The sequence below is a fragment of the Sus scrofa genome, chromosome 15 (assembly GCF_000003025.6).
Source record: "Sus scrofa isolate TJ Tabasco breed Duroc chromosome 15, Sscrofa11.1, whole genome shotgun sequence".
In the NCBI taxonomy this organism is placed as follows: Eukaryota; Metazoa; Chordata; class Mammalia; order Artiodactyla; family Suidae; genus Sus; species Sus scrofa.
The window spans coordinates 125,419,800-125,446,218 of NC_010457.5; the positions used below are offsets into that span (position 1 = coordinate 125,419,800).

At 39.4% G+C, this 26,419-nt stretch overlaps 1 protein-coding gene across 1 annotated transcript; it reads right to left on the reverse strand.

Annotated features, from left to right (window-relative positions):
* SCG2 (secretogranin II) lies at nt 974-6,504 on the reverse strand. The gene is given in 2 exon segments (NM_001012299.1): nt 974-3,269; nt 6,407-6,504. A coding segment is annotated over 1 exon segment (1,851 nt). The 5' UTR covers nt 3,256-3,269; nt 6,407-6,504; the 3' UTR covers nt 974-1,404.

A 26,419-nucleotide genomic window follows, 5' to 3' on the forward strand; every position in this document is an offset into this window, starting at 1 on the left:
CTCAGTCAAAGGGCACCCCTCAGAGAGGCAGTGCAGTGACGTGTTTAGGAACACAACTTTATTAAGTCATAACACTGGGTGACTTGTAGGAAGTTATTTAAACTTTCTGAGTTTTAACTTTTTCTGATGTAAAAGGGGAATAATAAGAGACCTTGACAGTGGTATAGGACAGACCAAATGAGATAAAGTATTGAGTCGAGTGCCTGGTGCACAATAAACATTCAATAAATAGTAACTATGATTCATGCCCTTGGTTTTTCACGAAAACTGTTGTTTTGCTGCTCTGTATATTTTATGGCTGCCATTGTTGTTGATTCCCTGTTAATGTGTCAGGGCACTGATATCATCTACCACTGAAATGATGCACACACTAACAATTAGGCACTGCCTAGCCCACTCAGGACTATCTCTAGCACATGGACAAGAGAGCAGCTTGTGTATTCCCACTGTGCCTGACCCAGTCACTAACCTAGCAGTCAGTTTGGGGTCCTTTGGCCCCTCCCAAACCATACAAAAGAGTAGCAGCCTTGTTTTTCTGGAGACCAGGGTGACTTGAGAATAAGTAGTTTGCTTCCAAGCCTACAGTCATTTCTGACAGCCCCATACACATCTCTTCTTTTTCAGTGCTGGGTATGGGAGACAAATGTTTTTATTTATAAAAATAAAGGGTCAAATGTGTAAATAGGATACCAAACTCTTATTCCTTAATTACAAATAAGAGAAAGGTGATAGGTAACCATTAAGTAGTGGGTTGTTAGAGGATATTGCATTCTGCAAACATACAGTATGATCATATGTTTAAAATTCATTATTTCTTACCTGGACTGACTGTAATAGGTAATAATTTTCTCTTTTAGCGCCATACTGCTTACTCCATAGTCCTTGTCTCTGGTTTTCCAGAATGAATAACCCGCCATTGTCCAGAAACAATATTTATTAACCAACAATAAAACACACAATAGAAAAGGCCTTATAAGTAAAACTATATATTTATAATGCTTTATTTTTTGCTCCAGTACTCCACAAAACACTACAGACAGTAACAAAATAATTCAATAAATATTAAAAACTTTCAAGAGAATTATAGGACACTCTTTACCATATGTGAGCATCAACAATGCCACAGCCATTAGATACGCTATTAAACACTATCATCAATATCTTTCTTGAATAAGGGATATGATTAGTATTTTTATTCAGAAGTCATAACATTTACACATATCCATACACAAGAGAACAGCTCAGAGTAAGTGAAGCAGAAGCTCCAGGGAAATGGAATCATCTGCCTGTACATCATTTAAGGGTATTACAGTGTTAACAAGATAGAAGTCAACACACTAAAGAGAAATGTTGGGGTTTGCTTGGGGTGGGCGGATGGAAAGTAGGGCAATTAATGAAAGCTGCTTACATATTTTCCATTGCTCTCTTAGCAATATGCTCCCTTCCCTTTTCTGCCTTTTCTTGGTTGAGGTATTCCAGCACTTTCATTAACAGATCTTCATCCAAGTACTGTCTGTTTGGGGCATCATCACTCTTCGGGGTCGCCACAGGGAGCCTTTTGCTTACCAAGGCCAGTTTGTCAGTATCCTGAGAGCTGTGTTGATTCAGACGCTCTTTGATGGCCTGCTCGATTTGGTTCTCTTCCTGTAGGTCATCTTCAGATGAGCCTTGACTGGGAACTCGCTTCACCTGGTTTGAATTCATGATCTCAGGGTACTTAACTAGCATCCTGGCCAAGTACTCTCCTAATTCTTGATCCTTATCATTCAGGTTGTCATAGGCCATTTGCCGGTTTTCAACATCTGGCATCCAAACAGCTTTGGGAAGTTGATTTGCTTTAGCTCTTCCCGGACCATAGGGGAGTCTCGGCAGAATCTTCTCTCGGTTATACTGATTGGGAAAATATGGAGGCTTTTGGTTTGCTGCATTCTCCATCCCTAAAAGATTTAAAATGTCCTCAACACTGAGTCCATCTGGTAGGGCCTCTGACACAGCACGGCCAGGTGTTTTGGAATAGCCATTCTTGGAGAGCATCTTATTTTGGAACAGATCTGGATGGTCTAAGTCAACCTCTGAGATGTCATCTAGGTCAACAGGAATTTCAAGCTCCTGCTCTGGTTCCACTGATGCATTTGGCTTCTCTCCAGTTTTGAGCATGTCAATTAAGTCTTCAGGGGGTATCTGTAAATTCCTTGAGAGTTCAATCAGCTGATAAATAGATTGAGAATCAAGTGGTTTCTCAAAAAGCCTGTTTGCTCTTTCCCCATTCTGCCCATTCTGCGACTTCCCACTTCCCACAGCATTCACCAACCTTTTCAGATAGGCAATTACTTTGGAGACATCCTCTGAAAGTTGGTCTTTACCCTCTTTTCGGAGATCTTCATCCTGGAGACCCATCTGCCCTGAACGCTTCATTTCATCATTGATTTGTTCATTTTTTTCTATATTCTCCTTGCTGTCTCTTACCTCTTCCTGGGTTTGACTCTCTATTTTTTCCTCTACTGGGTTCCAATCTTCTCCCCCAACCACATCTTCATAGGCAATGTTATTGGCCTTGTAGATATCATCTTCATCATCTGTGTAAAGTTTTTGCTCCTCATCAACCCTCTCACGCTTCTGGTTGTTGGGTCCTGTCAGTTTCCCCAGCTCTTGGAAGACAGATTCCAATGTAGCAAGACTTTGAGGAGTATACTGTTCCTCCACGATTTCATTTGTGCGTTTAAAGGGGTTGTCTCTGGAATTCTCTTCATACATAGGAGGGAAACGCATGTGCTTGAGCTTCCTTTCTGGCCACTGCTGAGTCTCATAATCATCAGGCATGTCCATTGGAAAGTTCTTTTCTGAATTCAAAGTATAGGGCTTGTTTTCTTTCAGCGAAGACTGGGGCTCATTTTCAGCCTGTCTCAAAGCTTCAAGTATTATCTTCATCCACTCATCTTCACTCAGGGAATCTCTTGAACTTTCTGGCAAGTCACTATTTTCTTTTTGCTGAAGGGGAACAGAGACACCTTGGTAGGGATTGTAATCTGGACTGCTTTCTTCTTTGTGAGCTTGTTGCCGAAGCTTTTCTATATACTCCAAAGCCCTGATCATTTCAGGACTGGCAAACCTTTGGACATTTTCTAATCTGAGATCTGGTTCCTTCTGAAGCAGCTGGTTTCTCTGAAATGAAGCTGCTTCAGCCGTAGCAAGGAGGAAAATTAAAAGGATGAGAGACAGGGATGCTCCAAGCCAGTGAGTCTTAGCTTCTGCCATGTTTGAAATATTTCCTTAAAGCATAGAAAACATGAGTTAACATGAATGAAACAGACTAGGAGACCCTTTAGCAAAAGAAGTAATTGGCCATTGAGGGAGAAAAATATAGCAAAGATTATTCCACATTAATTTAGGGTGACTCTTTTCAAAATCTGTAAATATTTCCTACGCAATTCTCACAAGCTAACCACAGGAATATTTAGCAAAACTCTTATCTAGTTGTATCGAATTTATATGGAATTCTCCTTGGTTAAAATAGTAACAAAAACACTGATATGAGGTTTCTCAAATTTTGTTTTTTTAATTTACAAAACATGTAGTTTGTTTTCTAGTATGTAGTGTTTCTGTTTACTAAAGACTTTCCTTATTAGCTATCTTGTATAGCATCCCTATTGAAATCACTGGCAAAAAAAAAAAAATAGCTGGCTTAATTTAAAAATGCATGTACACACATACAGCCACAGACACATACACACAGTTATCTCCTTATCAAAAAACATGTGACTTAGTTCCTGAATTATCCATCTAATTTTGTTGTAGAAACACAGCATCAGTGACATGATTGTATATGATGAAGTGACATACATGCCAATGTTAATCACACTGAATTATCTTGTGGGTAAGGCCCATTCTCATACATTTTCAAAAATAACTTGGTCTTACTCTGACACAAAATTCCACTATTAATTTTGGAAGGTTTATACATTAATGACCTCCAGAATAGATCTTCTTAGGTCCCAGCTAGTAGGCAAAGCCAATAAAGTTTTTATTTTTTTTAATATTTTTCAAGGCAGTATTTATTTACCCGTTGAATTCCAAAATATTTAATTTAGAAGTCTGGCATTTTATCATCACACATTTTGACTGACATGTAATGACACACTGTTAAAATACACAAGAACAATAACCAGAGTTACAAAAAATAAATCTATGCTATGCAATGAAGTTTATTTCAATAGAAACATATTAAAATATAAGCTGTTTTAAGATAGCAGTGCTCCATATTTCTTCTAATAATTTAATTGTGACTCTTATAAAATGTAATCATGGCTTTATTTTTCATCAGCCTTCAAGAGTGTGTAGTAAATAATAACAGATGCTACAGAGAGAACATAAGTTTCTTAACTAGTCTATTTCTGAACTTGTGAGTGCTCAGATTCAGCTTGATTTATGTCTGTGTCTATTTTGGTGTGGACCTATGAAATCTTAAATGACTCATACTGTTAGAAAATTTTTAAATAACTACTGTGTAACTCCCAATTTAGATAAATACAGATGATGTGTTGAATTCTTCCTACTTAAAATTTTTCATTCATTTTTTTTCTCCAAAGCCTGCTAGAATCACATGTGAATTAGCAAAAGAAGTAGTTTTTACATGATTTACATTTGGCATTGCCAACATTAAAAACCTATTTTAGTTCTTGCAATTTTGTTACAAATAAAATAAATGTAAAGGAATTTTGTAATTTTTTTCTTGCTATTTAATCTGAATCATGTTTTGTGATATATAGGCTAAGTTATGTGGGTACAATTATCTGTTAGCTTAGACATCAATTGTATAAAATATTGTTTACTAGATCATATTGGTATTTAAGTAATGTTTTGAGATTTTAGAACCTAAGAATGATTGTACTTATAGAAATTTTTTAGCACATTCTATCACATTTATTTATTAGAATATTATTAAAATTAATTATTAAGATACACGTATTTCTTTAAAAGATCCCTGTTAACTTTACTACATAATTTACTCAAAGGAAAATATTTACAGGCTTTTCAAAGAAAATTTCTAAACTATTTACTATGAATCTATGTTTTCTAGAGGAAACTGTATTCATAAATTCTTAGATTTAAATAAAAGTACACTATGTATTCTTTATATTATTTTAGGATTAATTTAGATTTAGCAATCAGTTTTCAACACTGGTATTTGAACTAGTAATTTTAGGAACCTTAGTGAACTTATTTTCTTTGAAACCATTTCCTGAGGTGTTCTTAGCACATGGGTTATGTGCTGGTCTATAAAAATCATAAAAAGATGGGCTTTGTTATGGAGTTGGGGCAGAATACTTAATGCAGTTATTTAAACCACAGCCTAGCAAGAGCTATCATTTGGTCATTTATTCAGGTTCAGTTTGGATGACATAGTTATTGCCTTTGAGTAAGACTCAAGGGATTTCTTTTCCAGGGAGCAACTCTTCTAAGTAGTGAAGGTGGTTTCAACAGCTCTAATATCCTTTATAGGGTTTTAACTAAAATCTCGTAAGTTAAAATATCTTTTCTATTGAAATTAGACTACAGCATTGACAAATGCAGCTAGATATATCAAACTTGAAAAATTCAGCTAGTGAGAAAACAGAAAAAAGAAACACTCATCCATTCAAAATAATTAGGAAAATATTGTACAACCTCTTTAAATCAAAGCATACTAATAATAATAATAGTTTTCCTCATGTATTGCAACTTATGATCCTCTGTAATTCATGATCATATGCAATCATAACCCAAAATAGTATTTCACCCTGAATAGATGAAGAAGCTCATTCTAATATTACTTTCCTATGAATAAAATTAGGAAATAAAAACATAAGCCCTTTCAGAGTATACCAACTGAGAATATAATTTTATATCGTTAGTTAAATTTAAGCTCTAGCAAGGTAAATGTCAAAGAAAAAAACTAATTCCAAAATTGGTTGCCTCTATAGCTGGCATGCTTAACAGCTTTTGAGTCATTACAAAACCTGCTGTTTGGAATATTAAGCATATAAATTATATCCCTGGCCTTGTATCTGGTTCTTAGGGAAAGAAACAATAAATTAAGGAAAGAAACATAATATTAGTCTTGGTTAATTTACATTAATAATGTAAACAAAAATCCTTAACTTTTTCATGCTTCTTATATATGATTATTTAAATAACATTATAGCTAGTCAACACCCAGCAGCAAATCACATAAATCATAGATTCAATATATATATATTTGTATATATACCTGTATAGTGTCCTTACATTGGCCGATGAGCAGCAGGTTGCTGTCCAGTAATTCTATAGATATAAGCTTGCCTATGGTCTTTTTCTTCTTAGCTAGGCATCAAGGAGAGAACACGCAATTTAGAACTTTCCAGTAAATCAAAGGGAAAAGCAGTCTTACCTCTTTCTTATATGGCAGAGAAGGTCCACAGCATGTTCCCCTCGGTCCGCGGCGTGAGCTGCTCGGACCGTTTCAGCACCCGGACAGCTCCTCGGCTTATAGGGAGCCGCCGCGCCTGACTCCGCACTGCCACACTGACGTCACCGGGCTCAGCCACAAACCGGAGCACAGGCGAGCTTTTTCAAAGAACCCCAGAGAAAATAATCACTTTGTATTTAAAAAAAAAAAAAAAAAAAGTTGCATGCTTACGCCACCTGTCTTTTTGTGGCAAAAATTGCAGTTTCCTTTTTTTCTTTTATCAAAATCTTTGAGGCTTGAAATAAAATGTTCTGCACAATTTCCCTTAGAAAGAAAGAAATCTGTCAGATAGACATGGCTAATTACAATATAATCTCATCTACGTTCTAATATCTTGTGATAGCGTTTCCTGCTGTTATTGCTGTTGTCGTCGTCGATGTTACAAGAAAGTTTTACAGACAAGGACAATTTTTTTCCTTCATTGGCCACAAAGAAATTACATTACCACTCCTCAGTATGCCCCAAGAGGAACAGAAGAAATACTATGAATATGAAGAGTCATATTTCATATCATGACCACAGCTACATTGTTTTAAATTCATAATTATTTGATTTTAAAAGTTTTTTTTCTTTTTTATGTGAGTCAACTTTAAGGCTCTAATGAGTTGGAAATTTGCTTTGGAGCTTCAATATAATTTTGAAGTGGGTATTTCTAAGATCTCAGGTCTAGTAATTAATAATTTTATGTGAATCTGTAGGCATCTTTTACAACATCTGATCTGAAAAGGGGAATCTCAGAAGTTGAGTGTTGATGAAAATACTTCCACTAAGAAAAAAACCAGATTCACTATTGAGAAAAATGTAGCACATATGTAACTTTAATTCATTTGTAATTGAAGGGAAGTTACACTATAAATACTCCCCTTCTCCAGTTGAATCAGATGAGTTGAATACCTTCAATAAATGTGATCAATCCCAGGAATAATACAGTAATTAATTTCCAACCTCTCAGAGTTGTAGTTCAGAATCGTTGCAGTGCTTCACCAGGTAACCTAGTTATATATTTTAATAATTTATTATTTACATATATAATAATTTATATGTATGCTTTAAACTTCATTTTATTAAAAATATGACTTCCTAAAAACTGTATGTTTTGAAATATACTTTAAGTATGAAAAAGAATCTTGCTGTATGAGACCATTTGTCTCCTTTAAATGAATAATCAGCCACTGATTTATCTGTCAGTAAATTGTAATGCCTACTAAGTGCCAGATACGAAGATGAATTATATATATATATGGGGACCTCCTGAGAAAAGAGGCCTTAGCTGAGATTTCTCATTATCAGGTTTTACTAAATGATTTCTAAGTATGCTAGGTAAACCACAATCCTTTTAAACTCCTTAGTGAAATAGGAATAGTTCAAAACCTTAGGGGGGAGAAAAAATAATCTTTCTGGACAAGTGACCTTTAATTCTCCCTCTTTGCTCTTCTGATGAAGATATTTGATTCCTGATGACTGGTAGACCATCATTTGTGGAATGACATGGAATTCACACAGACTTAGACTGGAGTCCTATGGCCAAATTATCTAGTCTATTTGTGCCTCATAATGGGTTTTTAGAACAAGGTTAAGTGCTAGATAGGTTGGGGAGACTAAATAAAGCCCCACCTCAATGAAATCAGTTCATTTGCTGATATCTTCATTAGCTTTACACACATAATAACATTTTCTTAAATCTTGATAAAGATAAGCCACTCTGAGTTTGAACTAATTTACTTTTCAGTAGTTCTCTGTGGCCAGTTGAACCAACTAGTTTCAACATAGCCCCAGAAAATTCCAGAAGGTTACTCCTACAGAATTGAGTTGGTTTAGCATAAGTGTCAACATCCCTTGTGGAAGTCCCTCTTTCCAGTCTAATTTGTGTATGTGGAACTGAACATTTCATCAAGGACCAGAAGCTCAAGTTCTTCCAAGTCCCCAAAGTCACCCCCTTCCCTGAGAATGTCTGTAAATCATCCAAAACCTATATAAACCTTGATTCAGAAACCCCAAGTAGAAGCGAGATGTCAGGAGGCAGCCACTGGGATGCACCAGCTCCATCAGCTAAAGGTGTGGGAGATCAACGATCCACATAGGAGTAACTGAATTCCTGCCCACTCTAGGATCCCACGATAAAGACCTATCATTTACTGAGTTCCATTATGTTCCAATCACTGTACTTGGAGACTCACCAACCTAATTTAATCCTCATGGTAACTATAACAAGATTTCTATTTTTATCTTCATTTTGCAGAGGGAAAAACTAAAACTCAGAAATAGCTAAATTGGCTACTGTCCTCACTTACAATTGGTAGAGGTAAGATTTGAACCTAGTTCTTTCCAAAGGTATTTCCATAATAAAGACTTTGATTTAGGTACTCTGCCACATGACAGAATTACAGAAATGACTATGGCATGGATCCAGTCATTAAAGATCCAAGTGTACAACGTGGTCACTTTGACACAAATCCTCAAAGATTGTCCCAACTGCTTTTCCTGGTCACTTCCCAGATGGCACAGGCCCAGACTCCTATCTGGGGCAGCAAAAATGAAAAACAAGGGTTCGTATTAGATCACTTCCTTGATGCTATGAGGCAAATTATAATATCTTCCAAATAAGGGAGTAGTTATTGAATTTGGAAAATTCTGCTCAGCAGCCTGTGCTTTAGAGATTTTTCAATGAGTTTTACTTAATATATCTTTAGAAGTCATTAATTTTTTGCCAGTAGTTATTTGTTCTAGTGGGAACTATTTTCCCTAATGGAAATCTATTTGGATAAGAAGTTAAAATGCAATATACATAGAGAAAGAAAACTTTTTGTTGACATAAAGTCTTTTAGAGCTTGTGTACTATATTAAAGATAATCTATAAATCTTTTTAGCACTAAGCCTGAGATAAAATCATTTTAAATGTTCCTTCCAAAGTTTAATTTTCTGTTAGGTCTAAATTGTCACTATAACCATCTCTAAGAAACAAAGCTCTATATCTTGGACATTTTCAAAATAATTATGCACTGTGTATGATAATAGTTTTTACTAAATTAGCTTGCCTCCTCACCATGATGCCATTAAGCTCAAGCTAATAGTTCACAATTTAAATCTAAATAATTAGAATGAACTGGTTTCTTTTTATGATCAGATTTTCCTAAATCTTAGTCATTTTGTCCTTTGTTATTCCAGTTTCATATTTCATTTAGACAGATTCTGATATTCCTGTCATTTGTACATGCAATCCTCTACTTTCGTAATCCTTCAATTTGAAAAGCATCTCTCTTCCACTCCATTACACTTCTCATTTTGTTTCAATTTATATGAAAGCAATTAAGAGCCAGAAGGCCAATATGTCTCCTTTATCCTCTTTCTCTCATTGCCTTCTTCCCTGTCTCTAACTTCTTCCCTCATTCTTCTCTTTCTTAGAAGACAAGAATTTCATGGAGGAGTCCGGTCTGCAGCATGTATGACCCAAGGTCCTCCAGTATTTGCCAGGGGATGGGGTTGGCCTGCGTGGTCTTATTCTAGCCCCTCAAGGCCTAGAATACTTCTCATTGCTCATCCCTTAGCTGTTTTCCTTCCTTCCCTTTTTCTTTTCCCTCTTTATCCTCCCTGTTGACTCTTTACCTCCCTGATGGCATTGCTTCCAAAATTTACTTAAACTTCTTTCTTTTACTTATAGCACAACTTGTTTATTAATAAATGTTTCTTCCTGACATAGGGTGACTTTTTTTTAAACTCATTATCAAAGAAAATAAAATGTCTTTCTACTTTCTTTACAAAAGCAGAGATTTCACAGAATATATAAATCAGAAATTGGATATACTTCATACTGTAACTACCTAGTTTTCCAAATAAAATTCATTAGTTTCTAGGAGACTTTGGAAATTGGCTGGCCAAAATATGTTGTGTTGAATTAACATTTTATTATCCCTACTGTCAAAGCTTCACATATTCCACTTTGGAATATTTTAATCCTCTCAATGTGTCCTTATGCAAATGAACTGCCTTTATTCATCTGAGCTTCAGGCACTGCTAGCAAATTATGTTAGGATTTTTTTTCCAGAAAATTTTCCTGTCACTATAGGAACACTCTATGTTTTTCTACTCTTTCATTTATTTTGTAAAACATTTTCCTGGTATTTGAGTTAAAATGGTAAATTGCACATAAAGAAAAATAAGCTACTAATAATTCCAGTATTTTTTTAACTCTTTGTAAATTTTTTTGCCCTTCTTATCAAGGTACCGCATTACTGACTGCCCTATATGAACTAGGTAACATTTAAGGCCCTTTCTAACCCTTGGACCTTGTGCTCCTTTGCTTTGTGAAATAAGAATCAACGGTGAAATTATTTTTGCATTTGTCTACTAGGTACTAAAATATGATCTTTTTCATAAACCCTCGATGAGAACCACTTAAACCAAATAAATTTAGGCTTTCTTCTCCATTGCCTTTGGATTCTGGGACCATCTGGTGCCTGGAGGAAGAGAAAGAACCATTCTCTTAATCTAATACCATGGATGTTTGAGCATCTGCTCCTACAATAGGTTTTAGGAGAATGAAATTTGTGCACTAGAAGTTAATTACTTTGCTTAAAACAACACTGAATGTCTTAATCTTTCAGATTCTCCTGGCATAATTGTTTTGTGAATCAATGTTTTCAGTATTTACATGCAAATATTTTAATAAGGATATTTTCTGTCGGGAAACAACCCAACTACATACTTCTACCCCTCCTTTTAATAAGCAGCCCAAGGAGATGTAGGAGAGTCTTTAAGATCAAAGTTTAGCATCGTTACAGTTTAGCATATTATATCCAGGACACCCGCTGACTTACCAGATGACTTTCACTGTTCACTTGGACTTTGTATGGACTCAAGAGTGTTATTTTTATAAAAATGACTATATCAGTTCTGGAGGTGGGGCACCCACATGTATAATATGAGGTAGAGAGCTGAAAACAGTTTCCTAAAACCTAGAACCTCCCCCCACCCCGCAAATCCAGCCATTGTGTCTGTATTCCACAATAGAGCCAATTTTTTTCTTGTAGTATTTTAGTCCATAAACTAGTACATCCAACTACTTTGACACAAGAAAAGAGCAGTTATTCTCAAAGTGTGGTCCCATATCAGCAGTATCAGCATCACCCAGGAACCTCTTAGCAATATAAATTCCCAGGTGCCACCCAGATCTAATGAATCTAGAAACTCTAATAATGGGTTCTAGCAACTGAGGGCGGGATTGAGGAGGTTCCTAACACCTCCAAGTGATTTCAAAGAATGCTAAGATTTGATAAACACAAGAGTTACGGTGTAAGAAGGCAAGCCTGAGAGAAGGGTGGGTGCTGAGAATCCTCAAAGGACAGAACAAAGACTCTAAAGAGTAAGAACCCTGATAGTGGGGAAAGTAGGGTAAAACATGAAGTCAAAAGCAACAGAGACGTGATGAACAACTGACAGTTTTCTTTGACAGCCCCCTGGAGGTTCTGAAGTGCTTAGAACTAACCTAGCTTAGAGAGCTAAACAAGTAAACATTAGCAGAACAAAACACATCTGTACCACAGGTTCTTTATAGTATTTGGAGAAGTTACCTCAGCAGCTTCCAACATACGGGGAAATTAAAGAGCTCCTATAGAGTTGCTGCTCATAGGGCTTAGAACTGAGAGCAGTGACTCCTGGACCATTTTAATATGCCAAATCTGGTATAAAGATGAATATTAAAATCAGAATGCTTAAAATAGATCATGCATTACCACTTCACTAAGTTGATTCCCTCTCTGTACCAAAACATATAGTATTTCATACCTTTCTTAGATGGCATAACAAAACTCTAGTTTTTAAACTATTTTTTCTTTTCTTACATCTTTACATTTTTCTCATATCAGAACTGTACTTTAAGCATAAAACCACATTTAAATGTAAATAATTTGACCTTTTCCTACAGCTTTCCTAGATGCTCACCAGCCCATTATTTATTCCTATTATTTGTAAAGCAATCCCTTCCTCAACTTACACAGATTTCCTTTTAAGATTTCCTTTTTAGGTTGATTTAGATGGTTTATTCCTTTTTAGGTTGATTTAGATGGTTTATTGGAGTAGAAACTAGCTCATAGATTGTTATCATTGGAAAGATATATAAAATGGCATCTACTCTAACTCAGTCTATTGCTTTCATCTACTCTATCACATACCTAACAGTCTTCCAGCATAACACTTAAACACCTCCAAAGAACAGCAGCTCCTCCCCTTCCAGTGTCACCTACTTCATCTTCGGACAACTTATTCTCAGATTTGAAGGTTTTTTCTCCCATGTGTTGGACTGAAGTGGCCCATTATGGGCTTCACCTATAATGGGTGGATCCTCCTTCTGGACCCCAGGGTTCTGCGGAGCTAATCTCAGTCCTCTCCCCTGTGGTCAGAATCACAGCTCCCTACCCAGTCTGGTTTTCCTAAGTGAAACAGCTCTACTAAATTTTCTTCATGAGCCATCGTTCTGGACCCCATCCCCAAAGCACATGCACTGGCTTAATTCAGTTTAAGACTCTCAACCAGCATCTAACTCAGAATGGACATCCTTCACCTCAGGCCCTCTGTCTCAGCAGTCTCTTCATCCCACACTGCCTGCTTTTCCCAGTCAACCTCTTGTTTCAAAGGAAGTAGGAGAACCATCTCTGACTTTCCTGACACAACAAATTCTCTCCCAGATATTCTCTCCTAGACCACATCTCTCTCCTGGTTAGTACTTATTACAGCTGTAACACAGTATTCATTTGGGAAATTCTTAAATTACTCTCTTCTCACATGACTGTAATCTTTTTGAGGATATGAAGCCAAGGATCTTGTTTTGTTTCTGTCATCCTATACCCAAAAGCCATCCAAATCCATCTTAAAAATAATAACATCTAAAAATAGATACATCAAGACCCAAGCCAACTGCACTCTCCCAATTTCTTGCTTTCTTCTCAATGGCCTCACATGATCAATGATAATCTTTGAGCCTTGGTTTCCATGGAATCACTATCTTCTCAGTGATTCTGAGAAATCACTGAGAAAGCATTCCTGCTTTTTCTCCCCCTTCACTTCCTTGTCCTGCTCCTTCCCCAACCATTGCTAAATCTTCCCAGTTGCTCCTTTCTTACTCCTCCATCCGTTTTCACAGCTTTTCTTCACATTTTCTTACATTTGGTTTTTCTAAGAATCTCTCCCCAACATGCCCAATGTTTATCACTAGTCTCCTTCCACACATGTCCTTTTCTCTAGGAAAGTAGTTATTGGTTTCTTAAGGAAAATAATTTCTACTTCTAATCTGAGCCAGCACTCAGGAAATATGGTTGACTAAATGACAATTAATCACCTATTAAGTACAAACCACGGGGCTCCACCCTTAAAAATACAGCAGCAAATTATCTTTCAATAGTTTTCCATTATGAGTCTCCCCAGCTCAACTGATACCAGCTAGGTTAAGTTCCGTAGTCATATGCCTTTCGCCAATTTTTTTTCTTAATGCTCTCCCACACCTCTCTAGTCCCACATCCCTGGATTTTCTGTTTCAGTTGTATAAACCTCTCTGGTAGAAGATACACATAATCTCTTCAGACCCATTTCCATCCATCTCACTCTCCTTGCTCAGAAAATGGTCTATCCCTCTTCTCTACCATTTTGATTCTTACCCAAAAAAAAATTTTAGTTGATTCATCTCTTCAGTGAAACATTCCTTAATTAATCCCTACCCCCTGCTTGCAGTTACTCCATTTATTAAAGTGTAGATTTTTAACTTGAGGCCCACTGAACTCCATGAAATGTTTATATGCACGTTATAATGTTTTTTAAACAAGCAGCTCCAGAGCTGTAGACAGATGCTCAAGTGACTATATGACCTTAAATTTTTTATTGTAGCCCTTCATAGTGTTCACTACATATTTCTGATTCTCCCCCTCTTCTGGGCATGTGATAGAATTATACTTCTTGGACTCTAGTGACTGGGGGAACCCCATGCAAGTTCTAGCCTATGAGCTAGAACAGACATACTACAGAGTTCACTTTCTCTCACCAATGCAGCAGGCAAGGTTTGAGATAGAAGCTGCTCACATAGCCTGGTCCCTGAATGACAGCCGGCAATGTTTAGAATTGCCTTCCAGACATCTCCTGGGCATATAGCATGAGCAAGAAATAAACTTGTTTTATTGTTTAGGGGTATTGTTTGTTACCACATAACAAACAACCTGTCCTGTCCTGACTGATACTAATATTGAAATTAACCGATTTGGGATAGTATTATAACCTAAATGTTAGTAGTTATTCTTCTCTGAGTAAGTCATAGTCTTAACGCAGAGAAGAATAACAAGACAAGTTGGCAATGAAGATCTTGTCCTGCATTTTTCCTGGGACTTCTGTTCTCAAAGTAGTCGATCAGCTACATCTATGTTTCCCAAAATATGGGAAGCATATCCACAGCACTGTTGGAAGTGATTCTATGCCAGATATAGACATACATCAAGTAATACTGAATTTCACAGTCTGAAATGTATTTTGCACAATTTTCTCAGTTATATAAAAAAGAAAATTCGGCTGGGTGCTGGTCTGTCTTTAACACTTTTCTAACACTTGAAAAATCTTCCTTTTTCAGCCTTAGGCACAGAGCTTTCTGTAGGTCACACAATCTAGCCAGACATGTATTAACAACTTTATATTTTCATTGAATTTATGGATTGGGATGCCTCCTATTTATACAGGTAATAATTTTTTCAAATTGAGGCAGTGACACAAACCTCCTTATATTTAGGCTTAACAAAAGATTCAAAATTTTTTTAAAAAGTTAAGAACATAAAAGTACCAATACCTCCTAGAGATAACAAAATTAATTCTTCAATTGACAATTTTGGGGGGGGGGAATTTTATGTTACACTCTAATTTAAACTTGAGTGAGGTTTAATCTTCTTTTTGGGGTCCAGAACTATTGGTTGTGTGGTCACATCACCCTCCTCCTTTTCCCATCTCCAAGAATGCTATATTCAATGACAAAAAAAAAATTAATTTTAAAAATCTTTCCGTGACACAGTAAAACCTGCCTCAGAACAAATTCAATAGGCAGCAGTTCTGTAGGGCAGAAGGTAGACTGTAGGGCTTCTGTCTAGCTGCATGGCCAGAGTCAAATCACTCAACATTTCTGGGTCTTCAGTTTCTGACTTTGGCAAATGAGGGTACTAGTACCTATGCTGAGGGCCTCAAGAGAGTTGCTGCAAAGATCCAATTACATAATAGTTGTAGAAATGCTCTGGAAAATTTGAGGCATTCTATAGTCCTATCGCCTGATTATTATTCACCTCTCAAGCCCTGGGAATTCACTGAAACGGAGCTTGCAATACCTGAATTTTAAAATCGTAACCAACCCAACCCCTTCCCCCCCAAAAATCACTTCCTTTATACCAGTGTGATTAGAATTGATTTTTGGACGCTGCTGCAAGGCAAGCCTTTTGCAACCTCGTCTCAATTAGAATGAAGAGGGGAAACGCAAGTGTTTGCGTAACTGCTGGGAGCGAATTCCGCTCTCCAGCCGGCGGGGGTGGCGTTTCTTCTGGGAGACTGCCTTTGGCACAGACTGCCTTGACTTCAGCCGGGCGGCGTGGCGTCAGACGGATGAATTTAAAGTACACACACACACACACACACACACACACACACACACGCGCGCGCGCGCGCGGCTGGTAGGGAACAAGACGTGAGTCATAGTTTACTGGGGCTGAGAGGCAGATATGAATGAAAGCCGATTTCTTCTTTTCAGGCCCGCGCTCGCCGCCGCCTCAGCCCAAGGCCAGGTTCACGGTTTAATCATCAGTATCTCCGCACAGCCCAGCAGGAAGGGGCTCGGTGGAAGCAGTTTTCACATTATGCATTCATAGAGGCGCGGCCATTCATTACATTCATCCCCTGGCTCTATCTTAATGAGACTCGGGAACAAGGCTGAAATGTCATGACGCTCGGTGTCTTTGCCTGATGGGAGAACTACAGGATGTTTATGATGCAGACACGCAGCAGCTGCTTTTCAGAGGAACCAGGGAAGGTGGGGATTTACGCAAACCCCGAAATGACTGCCATCCAGAAGGCTCCCAGCCATCTTGGTTGCTGAGCCAAGTAGAGGTTTTGAGTCAAATGAGACTCTTTAGAGTCCCTTTTGGGCTTTTAATTCCTGACCTCAACTCTGAAACTTATAAACTGCCTGCGTTTGTCACTGTCTCCGTGAACTGAAGTAGGATGTGGGGTCTTTTAACAGAAGCAATTAAAAACCAAGATAAAAATCCTGTTTTTCTCCTGCAAAGGTGAATTCCTTCCTTCTGAACTATGCTTCATTACCCTTCATCTTAGCCAAAAGTCAAGAATCATTCATCTGTTAAAAGGAGGGCGAGGCAGTTAATGGGCAAGTTCTGGCGCCAGACTGACTGGGTTTGAACCCAGCCACTGCAACTTACAAGCTGTGGAGGCCTTATCAGGCTACCCTCTCTGTGCCTCTGCTTCCTCCTCGGTAAAATAGAAACCACAATATTAGCAGACTCCTAGAGTTTTGCGCAAATTCAGCCAGAACGATAAGCATTTAATAAATATAGTTCTATAAGTAGTAGTAAACATTTATTGGACATTTTCTTGGTGCCAGGCATTGCATTAGGTATCAAGGATAGAATGGGAATAAGATTCAGGAGCTGCCCACCTGGAGTCTAGGGGGGAAAAGGCTTTGGGGAAAAAACATTTATGCACAGCTAAATGTAATGGGCTGGAGTAGATGTGTACACAAGGTGTGGTGGGAGGAGGGAAGCCGCAATTAGTTCGTCATGGGAGGGCTGGAGACGATTTCAGATAGGAGGGAAACTTTGAACTAAAATCCATCTAAGATGGATGGAGGCTGCCAGGAGAAGAGAAACATCTGCTTCACCTCAACCTCCCAAGCAGTCTATCTGGATCCTTACACAGAGCTTTCTTCACTTGTCTAAACAGCAAGCTGGCCCCATACCCTGCACAAAATCCACAGGGTATTTGGCTATTCTGGAGCCTCATCTCTTGGTCCAGATCCTCTTTCCCCATACCTGTCCGCTTCTGGAAGACATTACATGTTCTCGAGATTAGCTGTGTCTCCCAAATCCAAAGATAATAAACCAAGTATGAGAGTCTATTTTAAGAATAAGAAAGAGACCTGCCAGAAGCCAAGATTAGAATGTTCTAGTCTTTGGGCCTTTGAATCATGATCTCACAGCTTTTATCAGGTAGCCACAATAGGATGCTGGGCTAACCACTTCTCAGGAATTCTTGGATGGAAAAAGATAAAGTAGGACCATACACCAACAAGGATGGTTCCGAATGTGATGGATACAGTAGTTGATTGCAGATGATAACTACTCTGGAATTTATAGAATACAGCGCAAGTTTTGTTTTGATTTTCTTCACAAATTGAGTAAGATACAATTTTTTTTTTTTTTTTTTTTTTTTTTTTTTGTATTTTGTCCTTTTAGGGCCGTACTCATGACATGGGGAGATTCCCAGGCTAGGGGTCTAATCGGAGCTGTAGCTGCCGGCCTATGCCACAGCCACATCAATGCAGTATCTGAGCCACGTCTGTGACCTACACCACAGCTCACAGCAACGCCGGATCCTTAACCCACTGAGCAAGGCCAGGGATCGAACCCACAATCTCATGGTTCCTAGTTGGATTCATTTCCACTGTGCCACATCAAGAACTCCTGGTCAAATACAATTTAATTCAATACATATTTATTGAATTCCTACTATACACCAAATGCTAAGGATAGCTAGGATAAAGGAAGCAGAAAACCATAGAAACACACATAAAAATATTAAGAAAGAAAATGAACAATACGGTTAGATGAAAATAGCCAATGTTTATTAAGTTTACTATGTGCCACACACATAACCATTACTGTATCTGTACAACTAATCTATAAGGTAGAGAATATTCCATGTTGAACTGTCTGAAATTGCTATTTTTAGATCAAAAATGGTTGAATATAGACACAATGTGATTGAAACTAATGTTAACACCATTTTGTTGATGAGAACAGTGATACTCAGAGAGTGTCATGAACAGACACAGACTACCTGAGTTGGATTTCTGGCTTTACCACGTACAAGGATGATCGGAAGATTAAGTGGAAAGCTGTAACAAATGCCTGGCACATTATGAGATCTTAATAATTTTTTTTCTATAGCAATCAGTCCCTGCCTACTTACAGTCTATCTTACCAGTCAGATAGACTGACCCCCATTTCCTAGACAATCAGAGAATTAGGTTTGGGGACTGGGCTTCCTGCAACTCTGGGCTGAATGTTAGGTCTGGCTCTGCTTGTCACAGGTCCCAGAATCTGAATATACAGAAGCATGTGAAGGTAGCAGTTTGGCACAGGACTAGACTGGAGCCAAGAAAAATCATCCTGCCTCAATCATGAACACCAGCTGGACAAGAAGGAGGGTCTGAGTTAGGAGCTAAAGGAGCAGACTCTGAAAGAGGGGGTTCAATGGCGAGTAGAACCTGGAGAAATCCATGAGTTCTAGGTCAGGGAACTGGGGAGGGAGGCCTTTTGTTGAGTGTCTGGAGACAGGATGAGCCTGCCAGGTCTGATTAAAGTGAATGCGGAGAAGCTGACAAAAACCACTGGAATGGATCCTGAAAAGAACATGGGGCGTAAAAGAGCTAAAATACCAAAAGCGTCCCATTGGTGGTGTCATTGACAGCAATTTCCCAGAAGCCATGAAAGTGCTTTCTAAAGATTCTCAAAAAGTTTCCTCTTCTACTCTCTTGCTTGTGGCCCTGGGGCTAGATATAAAGGTGAGCTGGCACCTGGCAATTATGCTGGACTGTGATAGGCACTCTCAATCCTTATTAGGACTGAGATTATAGTTTTCACCCTCATGGTCTTGCTCTTTTATCCCACCCAAAAATGGGATTCGTTAAGTGAAATATATTCAAGCCTGAGAATGTGGTGGTCATTTTTTAAATGAGTGGAATCGCCTTTGAGCACATATAGGTCTAACTGGGGCTTGCTAGAACCCGGTTTTATGTCATTGGATTCTAACTTAGGTACAGGGTGAATGTGTTCTCCCTCAGCTTCCCACTTCACCCCATGAATCTTTGATAGAAGCAATTCCCTCCTTCAATAGCCATCATTACTCAGGGGTACAGATTCCAGCAAGACAGATCAGATTTTCATCATGCTGGGCTTGTCATCATCTCTCTTATGATTGCTTGTCACCGTCAACACAAAGCACTTTTTTTTTAAGTTAGAAAAAAGAAAAAGGAAGTATACTTGTTTGGGGGCCCTACAACTTCCTGTGCCCCACACAGGGCTGTCTGTCCATGGCTGCATTGCAAGCCTCAGATCTTAGCCTCCCAGGGTCAGCAACCAGACTGACACTTGAATTTCTTGCTCCCTGATTAAGCAATCTGTGGTAATGACAGAAAGTGTCATTTGAGTAATCTTCCACTCATGCATTCAGTCTTTTGCTCATTCATCGACTGTTTATTGAACAGATTGAATTATTCAGGAAGGAATGAGCCATGTTCCCTGCCCTCACAGCCTAGTCAGTGGGAGTGAGGGTGGGTGCACAGGGGGTGGGCGAAAGGTTCACATGCATAAATCATTGTTCGATAAAACAGAATAAAATACATTCTCAAGAGAGTCACAAAAAAAGGGCCAAGAAGGAGTGGGTGTTATTAATTCTCCCAAAAGTTCAAGAAAGTCTTCATGTATAAGATGGCATTTGAGCAGGGCCTTGAAGAAAGAATGAAAGCTCATACCAATATGAGCAAGATACAAGGTAGGTAGAAAACAGCTCTGTAGGGGAAAGAATGTAATTTGGTTTGTCACGACAAAAGCTAAATGTTTTCCTGTTCCAGGCACAGGAAATTGTTTTAAAGTAAATACTTAATCCTCCGAGTTCCCATTGTGGCGCAGCAGAAGAGAATCCGACTAGGAACCATGAGGTCGCGGGTTCGATCCCTGGCCTCACTCAATGAGTTAAGGGTCCGGCGTTGCTGTGAGCTGTGGTGTAGGCCGGCAGCTGTAGCTCCAATTGGACCCCTAGCCTGGAAACCTCCATGTGCCGCAGGTGCGGCCCTAAAAAGCAGATAAATAAATAAATACTTAATCCTTATAATAATCTTGTGAGTTAGGTATCTTTATTATTCCTACTCTTTAGAGAAGAAACATACAGTCACTAAAGATCCAGTAAAGTCCCCAAGCTCAGGCATTTACGTACTAAAAAGAGGAGCTGCCTTCCTCCTAGCCACGCTCCCAAACTGCAATGGGAAGGTGCAGAGCATGTCTTGATGAGACCCCCTCTGAAGGCAGGTGTAAGAGTTTGGGCTTCCTTACTGTCACACTTTCTAAGGAGAGAAAAGAAATGAAAGGCAAGACAAGGAAAACAACTTGGGTGGCTGCGTAGAGAATTAATTTGCATTTTAATGAGAACATCGACTGCCTCAAGGCAGAATCTTTAACTAAGGGAAGTTCAGACGCTGGGGTGGCCTAAGAGGTTAGAGTTTCCAGATGGTGGGGGCAAGGTCAGCTTAAAGAGACTCTTCACAAGTTCCGCGAAGGTAGCTCTCCACCACAGAGGAATCCACCCCCATCCTTCTTATTCTACAGAAGCAGAATCACAGAGGAGGAATGTGGCAGAAGGAGATCCAAGCGTGGGTCTTCCGTCTCCAAGTCCTATGTTCCTTCCACTGCATGGCTCGGATTTAAGCTTCCCAATATTTCAACCAGCAGGAGCACTCTTTTCTGCTCTCTTTTTTCTTTTTTGGGTCCGCACCTGCAGCGTATGGAAGCTCCCAGGCCAGGGGTCAAATCGGAGATGCAGCTGCCAGCCTACGCCACAATGACGTGGGACCCTAGCCACATCTCCCAACTAAACCACAGCTCAGGCAACGCTGGATCCTTAACCCGCAGAGCCAGGCCAGGGATTGAACCTGCGTCCTCATGGATACTAGTCGGGTTTGTTGCTGCCCAGCCACAGAAATTCCCAAGGAGGAGCCCTCTAGCAGTTTCTTCCAACTTGTTTCTCTAGCTCAAGGGGTATAACCAGGCCTAGTGGAGTTGCAGCTCCCACAGCACAGGGGAGACTGCCAATTACACCTTCTGTCCCTCCAGGTCACTTCAAGGTGCACTCCTCCACTGCCTAGGTGTCACCCACGCATGTGTTTTTGTTGCTCTTATTCAAAGGGTAGACCAAAACAAGTTATCTAGAATTACCTGTGTTATAAATCAGGTGAGGGCGGCAGATGATACAGAAAATCAAGTTCCTTCTGTATTTTAAACACAGGACTCTTAAGAATGAGAAATGAATCTCAAGACCACTGGGAGACTTATCTCCCCACAAATTACAATTGGACATACAGAGCTATTTGCCTAACACCTAATTGCTCCAAATTAGGTTTTGCCTCTAATTGCATTAAAGCATTGCTGATTTGTTATTTGTGCATTTTTAATGGGAAAAAGCCAGCCTGATTTCAGCTCTGTGCTCCTCTGCATACCAATCTCTCATTCATTAGCTATGGTGTCTCAGGAGGTGAGAGAGCTTCCAGACAGGGGAGACACTTTTCATCAAGTCATTCAACTTTTTGCAAATTTGACTAAAATAACCTCACAAGAATGCCCCTCTGCTTACTGGGATCAGCAGCTACATGGACTAAGAGAGGAAGACCACGGCTGAACAAAGGGAGCTGGGACACTGGCTCAGGCTGTGAGACAAAGGAAGCAAGGAGGGACAAACAGGCAGGGCTGATCAGCTGTCTGTCTAAGGAAGTTCCACCTGCTGGGCGAGGTAGGGGGAAATCAATGATATTCCAAATCAGGCATGTGGCAGCACTGATGGTGATCCTAGTATTTAGAGGAAGAGCAACAGGATCCAGTGACACAGAGGAGGGCTCTGCTCATATCCAGGTCAAGTATGGGAGACCAACCAAGTAGGGAATGTATGGGTTCTTGACCATTTCCCACCTAAAATCCTTCAATGGCTAGCCACTGCTCTCAAATTAACATCCCCATTCCTACACTGCTCGCCAGTGTCCATGGAGCTTGACACTGCTTATCTCCCAAGCACCACCTCCTTCCAGTGTAATCTTAACTTTATATTTCCCAATCACTCAGGGCTTTCTGCCACCCCAGGACCTTTGCACATGCTATTTCCTAAATGTGGAGCATTGTTCCTAAACCCTCCTAATTAACTTCCATTTGGTGGGTAGCATTCCTTTACTCATCATTTCCTAACAGAAGCCATCTCTGACACCCCAGGTTAAAATAGGTTCCTGTTTCATGGACTCTCAAAGAATTCAATTTCCTATCATATTGACTATATTTTCTTATTTTCTGTATCCTTGATGTTCTGACATTTGAGTCCTTGGTCCTAGAGAGACTTCCCCTTTCAGGGATAGCTAATTCCTAGAGATAGTAAATGGCTCCCCTTGCAAGGATGCCTTTGATATAGAAACCAATCAGTCTAGAGCCTATACCCCACCATCTCCCTTATCAAACTCTCACACCAAATCAATATTCCCCCCTGTATTAAATCAACCAATTACTGTGGGGCCTACCATTCAAAGCCCATCAAAATTATTCAAATTATTCAATCCTAAACTTACTCAAAATATGCACCCTGCCTCCCCTGACTCTCCCACCCAAAGCCCAAAAAAGGCTCTGGGTCATGCGCTGCCTTTGCCCCTTCTCTGCCTCCGGACTGGCCCTGGTCCCTCCCCATGTGACGCTGCATGACATGTCTCTTGTTTGTATGGATCTGTGAGTATAAACTTTTTATACTTTTCTTACATGCAATTATGTTCTAATCAATGTGAATGATGGGTGTTAACTAAACTTATTGTGTTAATAATTTCATGGTGGATATAAGTAAAATCTCAGTAAAACTAAGGTTGAGAAAAAAAAAAAAAAAAACCCTCTCATGAAAATCCTTTCTACATCTGCTATCTTCTCATACTTGATGGAAACAAATCCTGAGTATACACTTAATATCTTAGGACTTTTTCTCGGTCACTCCTATGACTCCTCCACTAGATTGGAAGCTCCCTAAGAGAATGTTCTATATCTGTCTATGCTTCCTTTCATACCCTAGTACCTAGATCTTGAAAGATGCTCTAAAAAATAATCAATATTCCCAGAACCAGGAGAAGACTAGCAGAATTAGGAAGAGTGAGACAGAAAGCCACCATCTCCCAGCTTGAGAACAGACTGGACACTTGGATCTATGAGGGTACACTGAGCTCCTCCAGACAGAGAGGACATCAGGTGAGTGGCAGTAGGACCAGCCCCAAAGCCCATCAATTAAAGAGAAAAGCCTAATTTCAGTTAGATCCCCATCACTAGCCTATAGGTTAAAGGCATCAGTGACTTTTGAGAGGGTCTGGGAGCCTGGAGAGACATAGTCAAATTGGCTGTTGAATCAGCATTTTAATATGCTCTACCCTGAGTGAGCCTCCACAGCCACTTAATTCACCTGAGGATTCTGACCAGGTAAGGCAGTATAAGGATGGTAAAGTTAGACATGAATGACGGAGCAGGAAATGGGGGCTCTACTTTGCCAAGGAGAAAGTCATAAGTGGTCAGAAACTTTGTGTGTGTGTGTGTGTGTGTGTGTGTGTGTGTGTGTTTCTTTTTAGGCCACAGCATATGGAGTTCTGAAACCAGGGAACAGATCCTAGCTGCAGTTGGAACCTGTGATGCAGCTTCAGCAACATCAGATCCTTTAACCCACTGTGTCAGGCCAGGGACCAAACCTGCGTCCTGGAGCTGCAGAGATGCCACTGATCCCCTTGCACCACAGCAATATTTTTTTATTATTTATTATTATTGTAATAGCATTGAAATACAACCATTATAAGCTGAAGGTATACGTAGTGTTAATTTGATACATTTATTTATCACAACATGATTACCACCGAAACGTTAACTAACACTGCTGTCACACCTCATAATTATTATTTCTTTTTCATGGTGAAAACATTTAAGATCTAGTCTCTTAGCAACTTTCAGGTATGTGATACAGCACTGTTGATTATAATAGGAGCTTTTAATATTTGTCTGAACAAAAGCACCTGTGTTTTCAGCATGCCCTTAGGACACTGCCGAGCATTTCTGGAAATACGTCCATTCCTTTGACACCCAAGGACATTTAGGAAAACAGTCTGAGTGATGGTTGACATACCTATAACTATAAAATAACAGAACTGATAGTCAACTCCCAGGGCTTAATCACAGGATGCAAGAGAGTCGCCGTTGCTTCTCACTTTCTCTTTAAAATGCGTCACAGAGGCTAAACATACACCCCGTGCTTTTCTTTGGAAGCCTGCCTCTGCTCTGCTCTCTGACACAGCATGTCCAATTAGAAGCCCAGCATCCAGCACCTCTGACCCCATCTGTGGGAGGCAGGCTCCCAAGCTCCGAATTCTATTTCCAGCCTCGGAGATGATGTGCCCAGGGAGGTGACGCATCCAAACACCTCGCCTGTTGTTTCCTAATTGACAGCCTGAGAGCATCGCATCAAATGTTCCTCCCTCTAAACCCAATTAAGTAGTTTTCCTCTCCCGGAAGGCAAGTTTTTTTTTATAATTTCCTTTTATCCCCGTTCTCCATTCCCATTCCCCAACTCCTGCCACCTCCCCATTGGCAAGCATACTAATGTGTTTAATGTTTATCTTTTTTGTTTGTTTGTATTCTTGAAAAGTGGGTTTTGTTGTTCTGTGTGCATGTATTCATGTGCATTGTATTGCTTTAGATGCCTCCTTGCATTTCTTGCATTTTTTTTCACTCAGTACCATGCCTCTATAGTTAAGTTGCCGCAAGTTCATCTAATCTGTACAGTATGAATGTCCACATCTTACCTGGCCACTGATCCAGTGATGGGTCCTCTGACTGCTTCCAGTTCTCCATCACTGAAAACAGTGCTGCCTGCCTGCAGAAGACACCTTTGTGCATAGCCCCTTATATCTGTGCATATTCCTATTTTTCTAATGGACAGATTGCACTCCAGAGGCTCTTAAGAACTGCTCTCTATTTACATTCCCATCCTAGCCAAGCCTTTGGCATTTTCCAACCTCCCACTTTTTGCCAAGCCAATATGTGTAAAGTGTTACAATATTAATTTATCTAATTACTAATGAATGAGCAACTTTCCATATGGTCGATGGCCTGCTGAATTTCTTCTTCTGGTTAAGTTGTTTATTTACACCCTGGGCCTGTTTTCTTCTATGGTTGCTATCTTGTAGAGGATAGATATTAATCCCTTATCAATGCTAAATATTGCAACTGTCTTATCCCATTCTGCCATATATTAACCCTGTCTGCAGGGTTCTTTGATGAACAGAAATCCCTAATTTGAATGTCATTGAATTTAACCTTTTCAATCTGAAGGTATTCATTCAAGGTTTTATTTTAAAAGATGTCCTTACCCCGGAGTTCCCGTTGTGGCGCAGCAGAAACGAATCCAAGTAGGAACCATGGGCTTGCAGGTTCGATCCTTATCCTTGCTCAGTGGGTTAAGGATCTGGCATTGCCTGGAGCTGTGGCGTAGGTCAAAGATGTGGCTCGGATCCTGAGTTACTGGGGCTGTGATGTAGGCCAACAGCTGTAGCTCCGATTTAACCCGAAGTCTGGGAACGTCCATATGCCTCGGGTGAGAGCCTAAAAAGCAAAAAAAAAAAAAAAAAAAGTCCTTACCCCTGTGTCCCAAAGGTGTTGTTTTTCTCTTTTTCTTTTTTACTGTTAAATTTATAGTTTCCTTACTTGTGTTTAGGTCTTTAATCTAAGATTCACCTTTAATTGTGGTATTATTAAAAATCTTGTTCCATTTTTCTCCATATAATGAGCCACTTTTCCCATTCTCCTCTACTAAACCACCTGTCAATCCCCCAGTGATGTAGGTACCACAATTATTGCGGTATATGAAGTT